The 12,740-nt window shown below is 43.7% G+C and overlaps 2 protein-coding genes across 2 annotated transcripts in view; one reads left to right on the forward strand and one right to left on the reverse strand.

The window, feature by feature from the left end:
• The window catches only part of LOC147990594 (uncharacterized), a 131,700-nt gene that overhangs the window by 35,111 nt on the left and 83,849 nt on the right, over positions 1 to 12,740 (forward strand). The window lies entirely within an intron of this gene.
• Positions 5,875 to 11,943, reverse strand: LOC147990595 (uncharacterized). The gene is made up of 3 exons (XM_087542832.1): positions 10,797 to 11,943; positions 6,021 to 6,118; positions 5,875 to 5,913 (listed from the first exon to the last, which is right to left on the reverse strand). The coding sequence occupies exons 1-3, from the start codon at positions 11,941 to 11,943 to the stop codon at positions 5,875 to 5,877; spliced, it is 1,284 nt and encodes a 427-aa protein (XP_087398958.1).

Genomic DNA, 12,740 nt, shown 5'->3' on the forward strand with positions numbered 1-12,740 from the left:
TCGAACAAAGAAGGGGAGGGATAGCATATTTGTTGTCGTGGATAGGTTCTCGAAAATGGCACACTTTATACCATGTCATAAAAGCGATGATGTTGTTAATGTTGCTGATTTGTTCTTTCGTGAAATTATTCGCTTACATGGTGTGCCAAATACTATTGTTTCAGATCGTGATACTAAATTTCTTAGCCACTTTTGGAGATGTTTATGGGCTAAGTTGGGGACTAAGCTGCTTTTTAGTACTACTTGTCACCCCCAAACTGATGGACAAACTGAAGTAGTCAATAGAACATTGTCTACTATGCTTAGGGCTGTTTTGAAGAATAACAAGAAAATGTGGGAAGAATGCTTGCCTCATATTGAATTTTCTTATAATCGTTCATTGCATTCTACTACTAAGATGTGCCCTTTTGAGATTGTGTATGGTTTCCTACCTCGTGCACCTATTGATTTGTTGCCTCTTCCATCTTCGGAGAAGGTTAATTTTGATGCTAAAGAACGTGCTGAATTTATTTTAAAAATGCATGAGTTAACTAAGGAAAACATTGAGCGTATGAATGCTAAATATAAACTTGCTGGAGATAAAGGTAGAAAACATGTTGTGTTTGTACCTGGAGATCTTGTTTGGTTACATTTGCGTAAGGATACATTTCCTAATTTGCGCAAATCAAAGCTAATGCCACGTGCTGATGGTCCATTTAAGGTGTTAGAGAAAATAAATGATAATGCATATAAACTTGAGCTGCCTGCAGATTTTGGGGTTAGTCCCACTTTTAACATTGCAGATTTGAAGCCTTATTTGGGTGAGGACGATGAACTTCCGTCGAGGACGACTTCATTTCAAGAAGGGAAGGATGATGAGGACATCAATACCATTGTTACACCCACAACCCCTGCTGCTATACACACTAGACCGATTACTAGAGCTCGCGCACGCCAATTGAATTATCAGGTACTTTTGTTTCTTGGTAACGATTCTAATGTTCATGAGAATATGATACTGCCTAAATTGGATACATTTGTTTTGCTTACAAATGAAGGGCCTAGCTTGGACAAGAAAGATGAACCTTGGAGCAAGTTCAAGCATGGACATGATGGCATGCGCAAGGGGAACAAGAACGGAGTTACAAGTGATGATTCTAGGAATCTGAAGCCACCATAATGAGTGCATGAAGCATGGGACAAAATATAAAAGATGCCACTTCATAAATTTCGTCCAGAGGCTATTTTAGGTGCTGCGTCACCTTATTATTGGGCCAGGCCCATGTATTTTCGAAGTACTTAAGTATAGGCTGTTTTTAGAGTCCGTATGTCTGGGGAAACAAGAGTTAGGGTTGGTTTAGGACCCCTCCACCAAGGGCCACGAAATTCCCCCTCTCTCCTCCATATATACAGCCCTTAGGGCATCGTTTAGGCTTTGGGTTTTGTTTAGATTAAAAGTTCGCCATAGCTGCAACTTCGCGTACTTCGTTTGTGTCCAACGACCAGACCAAGACGTCACAGAACCCCACCTTGATCAATAAAGCTTTCATCTTATATTCGCAACATCCAGATTGCAATCTCAGTTTCTTGCTTGTTCTTCATTTGCTCGCAGGAAACAGACCCTCGTGGTCAGGTTGATCGTGCTCCGGTGTGGTCAATAACCCTCGGAAGTTGGTTTAGCGATTGCTAAGGCGCGACGTCTCGCATGTTCGTAGTCGGATCGTCAAGGTCGACTCCCACAGAAAACGATAGCCACCATCTCATCGAAACATCGGGACACCTTTGCCTCTATCAATTGATGTGCCATATACTTGTATGCTCAATTTGCATCCCCATCATGTTATGCACAATAACTATTCTTTCATGAATGATGACATGTTCTTATACCATGCATCAAATTTCTTTGACCGATGCTTATCTTGTGCTAACTCACACGTGCACAAAACATCATGATGGATGATGTGTACATTTACCACGCGCACAATTTCTTTGGTTTGTGTCTCTTTTGTGTAGGTACCCATGAATTCTTGTCAACCTCGCAATCCCACGAGTTGACAAAACGAGCTCTAGAGAGCAATGATGACTTGGGATCCCATGGATTGTCTTTCCCACCGCTCTCTTCGCGCAAAGACTTCGCGCAATTCTTCTACATGACCCTCTCTTGGCTATGGGTTATTGTCCACTACATATTCTATGCCCATCTTGCCATGTTCAGTTTGCATGATGTGCTCATTACTATGCTTTTGCCATGCATTCGTGACCCATGTTTTGCATTACACATGATGATTGATTCTCATACTTGTATGTGTATTTGCAAGCTTGGTGGAGACATTGCTTGTTATTGCCATGTTTGCTTTGTGCCCCATGCCTATGATGATACTTTCATCTTACTCTGTGTTCGTGCTTGCGATATGTCATGTGCATTGTCTATGTCTATTATTTGCTCACATGACATGATTTCCATGATTTCTTCTAGTATGTTGCATCTTCGCACTACTAGCTTGCATGACTTGATTACTATGCTTGACTTGATTGCCTCACACATGATGAACAATTGCTCTTTCTATTGTGTTGAGTGCCACATGATATTCACTACACCCAATGCACATTATGATTGGATTGTCTTGCACTTGACACATGTGTTTAGACACTTCATTTTATTTGGTGTTGTGAATGATTCCTATGCCTACCATAGACCTTTCATTGAGCAATTTGTGAATGCTTGCTATGAACTTGAGGTAGATGCTTCTTCACTTGTCCAACATATTTGCATCAATACCTCACATTTACATGCTTGTCCCCATGATATCCTTGATTATGCTCAATTTATGTGCTTACATGCCATGTCACAATCCTTTGTCACACCATATGCTATGCTTGATGACAACACTTGTTGGGTGAATCACCTCTTGAATGCTTGGTTTTGCACTAACTCTAACCACATTTGTTTTTCCAAGTGTTTGTTCTCCTTGCTCCTTCTGAAGGAATCACGAGACGGTGCGACATTGGAGAGTGCCCATTTCGAGCTTCAAGATGACGATAACTTGGTGATCGACCGCTCCTACACGGCGATGCCATCTCTTTCCCATGGTGATTTGGATTTTGATCCGAGGTCGGATCTTTCCCAAGGGAGGGGAGATGATGCGGAGCATCCTACGGACATCACCATGTCAAGAGTCTGTTTGGCAAGTGACACATGCAACCTCTACTTCACATACACATAGGTGAATCATCTCCTTTACACGTGCTCACCTGACCCCTTCGAGGATTGTATACTACTTGACACTTCTCCCTTGTGCATGCATAGGTATTGTCGGAACGCCGCGGACGACGTGGAGGAGTGCAAGCGCCAAGGAACACCTACACCATCCGCGAGGGAATCGTGGAAATGAAGACGCAAGAAGAAGAGTTGTCGAAGAAGCTCCAGCCACCAGACGACCGGTCGAGTCCGGACGTCCGGCGCCTGAAGATCCACCGGACGACCGGTCCAGACCGGACGACCGGTGTCCCTGCACCCGAGCCAAACGAGCGGACGTCCGACGCCATCGGACGACCGGTCCAGACCGGAAATCCGCTACACCAGCATCCGAGCGAGATCGAGCGGACGACCGGCCCCTACCGGACGTCCGGCCGCCCACGAGCCACCGGATGGCCAGTCCGCAGTGGACGTCCGGTACCTGCCTATGCCCAGTTGCGGGCTGAGGCCCATGTACCCCTTCACTTCACCCCCATTTGCACTAACACTATAAATAGACCTCTCCCTCCTCCTTTCTAGGGTTAGCGTTGTGATAGCTCATTTGAGAGATAGAGCTACGCTCATCCATTTTGGACCTACTCCTTGAGAGAGACCGCGGCCCCTCTTCAGAGAAGATCCACCTTTGGATTCAATACCCCTTTCTAAGGGAAGATCCCCTTGTGGATTCAAGACCTCCTCACGGAGAAGAACCGGCCACCTCTTATATCGTCCGTTGTTGACTTTGGATCTTGTATCTCCCTTTGTGTTCATGGATCTAGCGCATGTGTGACTATTGCTTGTCGGTTGAGTGATTCTCTCATGTTTTCCCCCGTGATTTCCCTTGTGTTCCTCATGTTCTTCGTGGGATCCGCTCCTTTCGTGAAAGATAGGGCAATTAGGGTTCTACCCTACATCACTAACCCTAGAAATTCGTACGGCATAGAGTATATATAGTCTAGGTGATGAAAGGGTACACGGGCCTCGGCCCAAGTGGGTGCGCGCAGGCAGGGCCGGAAGTTCCGGGAACCGGAGGTTCCGGCGAGGGTCCGGCCTAACCAGAGAGTTGGCGCAGTGGAGATGTGCTGGCATCCAGGGGCCGGAAGGTCCGGGCAGGCGGGAGGTTCCGGGCGCCGTAAGGTCCGGGACGGGGTCCGGGCTAACCCGAGAGTTGGCACGCCTGGGCTGGTCAAAGTCATCGGCGGCCGGAATCTCCGGCTCGGCCGGAAGGTCCGGGGGCCGGAAGTTCCGGGCTGTGGCCAGAAGTTCCGGGCTGTCCAGAGTGTTGACTCCTGTCTCTTCTTCTACAGTCCTCGGCTCCGAGTTTTGAGCTCTGTACCTGATGACACATAGTATCTTGGACTTAGGAAGTAGCCATGTCTCACTTGAAGAGGGGGGAAACTCAAGTAGGAGTGATGTCACCTCGAATTGAATAGCACGTGCCCTAGCCCTTATCATTGGTCCACATGGAGCTTGGATAGTTGAGGTGGCATCCATGGGGATGGTCGTGGGATGCTCCGCATCACTGGATGTTTGGGGCTTCGCGACGGGCCGGATGTCCGGGCTAGCCTGGGTCTTCCAGATGCATTCGGTGATGGAGGGGCCGGATTTCCGGGCGAAGGGGCCGGATGTCTGCGGCTTTGGGAGGAGCCGGATGTCCAGGGTGATGCCCGGATGTCTGGGGTGCGGTGGATCTTTGCGGTGCTCTCTGGATGGCTGATGCCGGATTTCCAGGGCTCGGGCCGGATGTCCGGGCTGGGCCGGATGTTCGGCCGCTGTAGCAGCTGGCCCTTCTTCCTTCTCCTTCCTTCTCTTCCGTGCACGCTTGGCCTTGGTCCTTGGGCTCTCCATGGTCTCCTCGGGTGTACCTGAGTATGCACAAGGTCCGCGCTTGAAGTAGCATCCATGTCTTACATGCGGAAAGGGAAGATTCAGAAAGGAGCGAGTTCACCTTGTGTCCAATGGCGTATGCTCGAGTGTACGTGGGGATGATCGTAGGATGCTCCACATCATCTCCCCTCCCTTGGGAAAGATCCGACCTCGGATCGTGATCCTCATCACCATGGAAACGGTTGTTGTGGACAGACTTGTAGTTAGACGAAGTTGAAGACATTGCACAATCCAAGTACTCCATGGTGTCGCCGGAGTGGTATACATGCAAAAAGAGCAAACACAAACGACACTCGGAAATACAATGGCTAGTGCACACAAAGTGTCCATGAAATAAGAAAGAGTCCTTGCAACAAGATTGGTCATGACAAGGTGCATGAAGCTTATCCAAAACATATGGAATGGTATGCAAAGCATTCATGGGAGAAAAAACATTCATTGCGCACACAAATGTGTTGTGAATACGATCAATGAAACCACGGTGCAAAATGATCTCATAGAGAGACGGTTTATCAATAGCATGAATATGGCAATGGATGCTCAATATGAATAAGTTATCATGCAATTGATGGTAGGCAATAAGATCATGATGTATGAATATGCCATCAAGAAAGATCACAACAAATTTGCTAAGAAAGTGCACAAGCTCATGTATCATGGATGACATGGGAATACAAGATGCAACAAGGCAATCATAATGTGAGTCAATCCATGCATAAGATGCAAATTTGTTATGGGTGGTGTTGTACCATATCTCGATGTCGTGGCACTCCTCAACTTGAAGGTGCATAGGGTCCATCTCCAATGTAGGTCTTCCATCCGATAGATGTATCATGTAGACAACAAGAAAGAGGCAACAATGAAAGAATGACCCATCCAATATGCGTATTTGAGAACGGCTCAAAGGGAATGAATTCACCTTTATGAGGATGTCGAAAATGTTGGTGTTGTGCATCATGTACGTCTTCACTTGACCAATATGGCTTGTGATGGTACCACCTTGTGAATCCTTCAAAACTACAGAACATGACAAACACTCGGAAAAACAAATGAGGTTAGCGGAAGTGCAAAACCTATCATTCGTGTGGTAAGATACCCAACAAGTGTATGCATCATGCTTATCGTAAGAAAGGACAAGGGAGCATTTCATAGTATGGAGGCATATGATGCGAGAACAACCAAATACAATAGGCTCTATCAAACAAGCGTGCATCACAAGAAAAGTGTCCAAGTCTCCAAGATCAATAAGCATAATTGGAGGCAAGCGACAATGAACAAGATGTATCAAGTGAGAGGCACGAGCATATATGTCATCAACCCAAGAAAGCGCGTAAGAGTTGAACATGGGTGATGCGACAAAGCAAGCAATCATGGTGATCAATTCAAGCAAGCTAGTAGTGCGAAGATGCAACATACTAGAAGGAATCATGGAAAGCATGTCATGGGTGCAAATAGTGTGCATGAATAATTCACATGACATAGCACAAGCATGAAAGGAGGATATGAGCAAAATAGCATCAATAGCATGAGGCACATGATAAACATGGGAGTAGCAACAATGATCTCCACCAAGCATGTAAATACACATAGGAGTAGCATAATTATGAATCATGGCTAGATGCAAGCAAGGGTCACAATTGCATGGCAAAGGCATAGAAGCAAGCATAGCATGCAAAGTGAACACGGTAAAATGAGCATGAAGCGACAAGCGGTATATAGCCCATAGCCGTGTGAGAGCCAAGTGGGAGAGTTGCGCGTAGTCGTTGCGCGAAGAGAGCGGTGGGAAGGATAGTTCATGGGATCCCAAGTCATCTTTGCTCTCAAGAGCTCGTTTCGTCAACTCTTGGGATTGAGAGGTTGACGAGTATATGTGAGTACCTACACAAAACAAAGCCAAAGGGAAAATTGTGTGTGCGTGGTAGATGTACACATCATCCATCATGATGTGCGCGTGCTTGTGTTGGTTAGCACAAAATATCCAATGCTCAAATAAATGAGATGCGTGATATAGAAACATGTCATCCATCATGATAGGTTTGTTGTTATGTATAGCATAATGGAGACTCAAATTGTGTAATGCATCATGGGAAATATGTAGAGCATTGTTATTCATGGAATGCATATGGTGCAAGCAATTATGGGAATCATGCAAAGTATGGAATGCATCAAAATCTCCTAATATGTATGAGGAAACTATGGGGGTCTCCTCATGAGCATTAATGGAAACATCACATGGAGAATATTGACAACATCATAAATAATGCATATTTGGAACAATGTGATCATGGCATGGCATAGTAGATGAATTGCGCAAATCATGTAAAGGAAGCATGGCAATATCATCACATGAAAAACAAAAGCCAATGACCATCATCTCGTCATCTATGCCATAAGTTGATAGAGGCTAAGGTGTCCCGATGTTTCGATGAGATGGTGGCTATCGTTTTCTGTGGGAGTCGACCTTGACGATCCGACTATGAATGTGCGAGACGTCGCGCCTTAGCAATCGCTAAACCAACTTCCAAGGGTTATTGACCACGCCGCAGCACGATCAACCTGACCACGAGGGTCTATTTCCCGCGAGCAAACGAAGAACAAGCAAGAAACTGAGATTGCAATCTGGATATTGCGAATATAAGATGAAAGCTTTATTGATCAAGGTGGGGTTCTGTGACGTCTTGGTCTGGTCGTTGGACACAAATGAAGTACGCGAAGTTGCAGCTATGGCGAACTTTTAATCTAAACAAAACCCAAAGTCTAAACGATGCCCTAAGGGTTGTATATTTGGAGGAGAGAGGGGGAATTTCGTGGCCCTTGGTGGAGGGGTCCGAAACAAACCCTAACTCTTGTTTCCCCACACATACGGACTCTAAAAACAGCCTATACTTAAGTACTTTGAAAATACATGGGCCTGGCCCAATAATAAGGTGACGCAACACCTAGAATAGCCTCTAGACGAAATTTATGAAGTGGCATCTTGTATATTTCGTCCCATGCATCATGCACTCATTATGTTGGCTTCAGAGTCCTGGAATCATCACTTGTAACTCCGTTCTTGTTCCCCTTGCGCATGCCATCATCTCCATGCTTGAACTTGCTCCAAGGTTCATCTTTCTTGTCCAAGCTAGGCCCTTCATTTGTACGCAAAACAAATGTATCCAATTTAGGCATCATCATATTCTCACGAACATTAGAATCGTTACCAAGAAACGAAAGTACCTGATAATTCAATTGGCGTGCGCGAGCTCTAGTAATTGGTCCAGTATGTATAGCAGCAGGGGCTGTGGGTGTAACAATGGTATTGATGTCCTCATCATCCTCCCCTTCTTGAAATGAAGTCTTCCTCGACGAAAGTTCATCGTCCTCACCGAAATAAGGCTTCAAATCTGCAATGTTAAAAGTGGGACTAACCCCAAAATCTGCAGGCAGCTCAAGTTTATATGCATTATCATTTATTTTCTCTAACACCTTAAAAGGACCATCAGCACGTGGCATTAGCTTTGATTTGCACAAATTAGGAAATCTCCAGCAAGTTTATATTTAGCATTCATACGCTCAATGTTTTCCTTATTTAACTCATGCATTTTTAAAATCAATTCAGCACGTTCTTTAGCATCAAAATTAACCTTCTCTAAAGATGGAAGAGGCAACAAATCAATAGGTGCACGAGGTAGGAAACCATACACAATTTCAAAAGCGCACATCTTAGTAGTAGAATGCAATGAACGGTTATAAGCAAATTCAATATGAGGCAAGCATTCTTCCCACATTCTCTTGTTATTCTTCAAAACAGCCCTAAGCATAGTAGACAATGTTCTATTGACTACTTCAGTTTGTCCATCAGTTCGGGGGTGACAAGTAGTACTAAAAAGCAGTTTAGTCCCGAACTTAGCCCATAAACATCTCCAAAAGTGGCTAAGAAATTTAGTATCACGATCTGAAACAATAGTATTTGGCACACCATGCAAGCGAATAATTTCACAAAATAACAAATCAGCAACATTAACAGCATCATCGCTTTTATGACATGGTATAAAGTGTGCCATTTTCGAGAACCTATCCACGACAAAAAATATGCTATCCCTCCCCTTCTTTGTTCGAGGTAAACCTAAAACAACGTCCATAGATATATCCTCCCAAGGAACCCTAGGTACAGGCAAAGGCATATATAAACCATGAGGATTGAGTCCTGACTTAGCTTTTTGACATGTAGTGCAGCGAGCAATAAAAAGCTCAACATCCCATCTCATCTTTGGCCAAAAGAAATGTGTATAAAGTATATCCTCCGTCTTCTTGACACCAAAGTGTCCCATTAATCCTCCTCCATGCGCCTCCTGCAACAACAAAAGACGAACGGAGCTACCTGGAATGCATAGCTTGTTAGCAGGAAACACAAATCCATCGTTAAGAACAAACTTGTTCCAAGTTCTCCCTTCCTTACAATTCTGCAATACATCTTTAAATTCAGCATCATGCACATATTGATCTTTGATGGTCTCCAAACCAAATATTTTAAAGTCAAGTTGTGAAAGCATAGTATAACGACGAGACAATACATCAGCAATAACATTTTCTTTACCCTTCTTGTGTTTAATGACATAAGGGAAAGTCTCAATGAATTCAACCCATTTAGCATGTCTACGGTTCAGTTTTGCTTGACTTTTAATGTGTTTCAATGATTCATGATCAGAATGTATAAAAAATTCCTTAGGCCATAAATAATGTTGCCATGTTTCTAAGGTCCGAACAAGAGCATATAATTCTTTATCATAAGTAGAATAGTTCAGACTAGGCCCACTCAATTTTTCAGAAAAGTATGCAACAGGTTTGCCATCTTGGAATAACACACCTCCTAATCCAATTACACTAGCATCACATTCAAGCTCAAAAGTCTTATTAAAATCAGGAAGTTGGAGTAAAGGAGCATGTGTTAACTTATCTTGCAATACCGTGAAGGCTTCTTCCTGTGCGGTACCCCAAACAAAAGGCACATCCTTCTTTGTAAGCTCGTTGAGAGGTGCAGCAATGGTGCTGAAATCTCTCACAAAACTCCTATAGAAACCAGTGAGGCCAAGGAAACTCCTCACTTGTGTGACCGTTTTGGGCTGCGGCCAAGTCTCAATAGCTTCAATCTTGGCTTTATCAACTTCAATTCCCTGTGGAGTAACAACATAGCCAAGAAAAGATACTCGGTCGGTGCAAAAGGTGCAGTTTCCAAGGTTACCAGACAAACGTGCATCACGTAGAGCAATAAAAACAACACGTAAATGTTCCAAATGTTCCTCCAAAGATTTGCTATAAATCAATATGTCATCAAAGTAAACTACCACAAATCGTCCAATGAAAGCATGTAAAACTTCGTTCATTAACCTCATGAAAGTACTAGGTGCATTAGTTAACCCAAAAGGCATGACTAACCACTCATATAATCCAAACTTAGTTTTAAATAATGTTTTCCATTCATCTCCCAATTTCATACGAATTTGATGGTATCCACTACGCAAATCAACTTTGGAGAATATTGTAGAGCCACTCAATTCATCAAGCATATCATCTAGCCTAGGAATAGGATGATGATAATGAATAGTAATATTATTAATGCCTCTACAATCGACGCACATACGCGACATACCATCCTTTTTCGGCACTAAAATGATAGGAACAACACAAGGACTAAGGGATTCGCGTATATAACCTTTGTCGAGCAGTTCTTGTACTTGATGCATAATCTCCTTCGTCTCCTCTGGATTGGTACGGTATGGTGCATTGTTGGGTAATGATGCACCGGGAATTAAGTCAATTTGATGCTCAATCCCTCGAATAGGTGGTAATCTCGGTGGCACGTCTTCTGGAAAGACGTCAGCGAACTCCTGCAAAATGTTAGTGACAGCAGGAGGCAAAGAGGAAGGCACGTCCTCGAAAGAAAATAATTCCTCTTTGCACACAAAAGCATAGCAAACAGATTTGCTGAAATCTAGCTCATCAATATCATATTTTGTGGCAAGTAAACATGCACTTTTCAATTTAATTTTAGAAGCAACACTAGATGGTTTATTATTAGGTTTCATTTGTTGCTCAAATTCTTTTGCCACAATCTGATTTTCACTCTTATTTTTCTCCTGTTTTGCTTTATTAGCTATATTAATATCATCTTTCAGAATGGATTCAGGAGTCATAGGAAGCAAAGTAATATTTGTATCTTTATGAACAAGAGTATACTCATTGTTTCTACCATGGTGGACATAATTTTTATCAAATTGCCATGGTCTACCAAGTAATAAGGAACATGCTTGCATAGGTACCACATCACAATCAACATAATTAGCATATGTAGAGATACTAAAATGTACACGAACAGTACGTGTGACCTTAACCTTGCTACTGTTAATGAACCATTGGATGTAGTAAGGATGTGCATGTGGTCTTGTGGTGAGAGATAGCTTCTCCACCATCTCCATGCTAGCCAAGTTATTGCAGGTCCCTCCATCTATGATGACGCGAATAGAACATTCCTTCACAAGTCCCTTTGTATGGAACAAATTATGCCTCTGATTTTGCTCAGCTTGTGTAACCTGCACACTCAAAACACGTTGAGCAACTAAACATTCATACCTGTCAGCATCTTCAGCAGCCATGTATTGCGTCTCATGATCAGAATCGTCTCCACCGTGTTCTTCATGTGTAATAAGAGCCAACGTCTCCTCATCATAGTCACTAGCGGACTCATACCCACCATCCTCAGTAGCAATCATCACGCGCGGAGATTTGCATTCTCTCGCAAAATGTCCTCTTCCCTTACAACGATGACAAATAATATCACTTGTGTGCCCTATTGATGCCATGGAAAAAGAAGAACTCTGTGCAGGCCCGGGAGGTGTGCTCTTGGAAGATGGTGGTGGTTGTGCCTGCTTTCTTGTATCACAGCTGGAGGTGGCACCTGATGGAGGTGCTGGTGTAGTGGAAGTAGAGTATGCACGTGGTATCCATGATGAAGATCGACCTGCAGAAAAGTTAGTTCGCGCCAATGCCTGTCGATCCTGCACTTCATGTTCAGCTTTACAAGAAAGATGGAATAAACGAGTGATATTAGTATACTCCTTATACTCTAGAATGGTCTGAATCTCTCTATTTAATCCACTCATAAAACGTGCAAGCATAGCTTCATTCTCCTCAACAATACCACATCTAATCATGCCAGTTTATAATTCCTGATAATATTCTTCTACAGAATTTTTTCCTTGACTTAAACGCTGCAATTTTTGAAGTAATTCACGTTGATAATATGGTGGAACACGTCTCTCCTCAGGATATTTTAAACTTGTAAAACGTTGTTCAGTTTCTAACTCCCAAGTAAGATATATATCAGGAACATATCTACCCTCAAATGGTGGAATATTCAATTTTAGTTTAGGGAGATGGTCATGATCTCATACCTGAGGGTGAGCCCTACCATTGCCATTATTTGCCTGTGGACGACCTGGTGGTTGCTGTGCTGGTGGTGGCACGTAGTTCTGATTTTGATCAACCTCATCCTCGTAATCTCCCGCAAAATCATCCTCCTCCGCATCAGCAGCAGGAGCCACAGAAGTATCAAGAGCAGCACCAACAGAATGGGCAGGTGCAAGAGGGAGACGGCTCG

Source organism: Triticum urartu, chromosome 1A, assembly GCF_056163025.1.
Source record: "Triticum urartu cultivar PI428250 chromosome 1A, HENAU_Tu73, whole genome shotgun sequence".
Classification (NCBI taxonomy): Eukaryota; Viridiplantae; Streptophyta; class Magnoliopsida; order Poales; family Poaceae; genus Triticum; species Triticum urartu.

Coding starts and splice junctions, on each gene's coding strand:
- LOC147990595 (XM_087542832.1), bottom strand. CDS start 11,943: ATGGCATCAATAGGGCACACAAGTGATATTATTTGTCATCGTTGTAAG. Junction 6,119..10,796: donor ACAAGAACTGCTCGACAAAG/GTTATATACGCG, acceptor CATGTTCTGTAG/TTTTGAAGGATTCACAAGGT. Junction 5,914..6,020: donor TTTTCGACATCCTCATAAAG/GTGAATTCATTC, acceptor ATCGGATGGAAG/ACCTACATTGGAGATGGACC.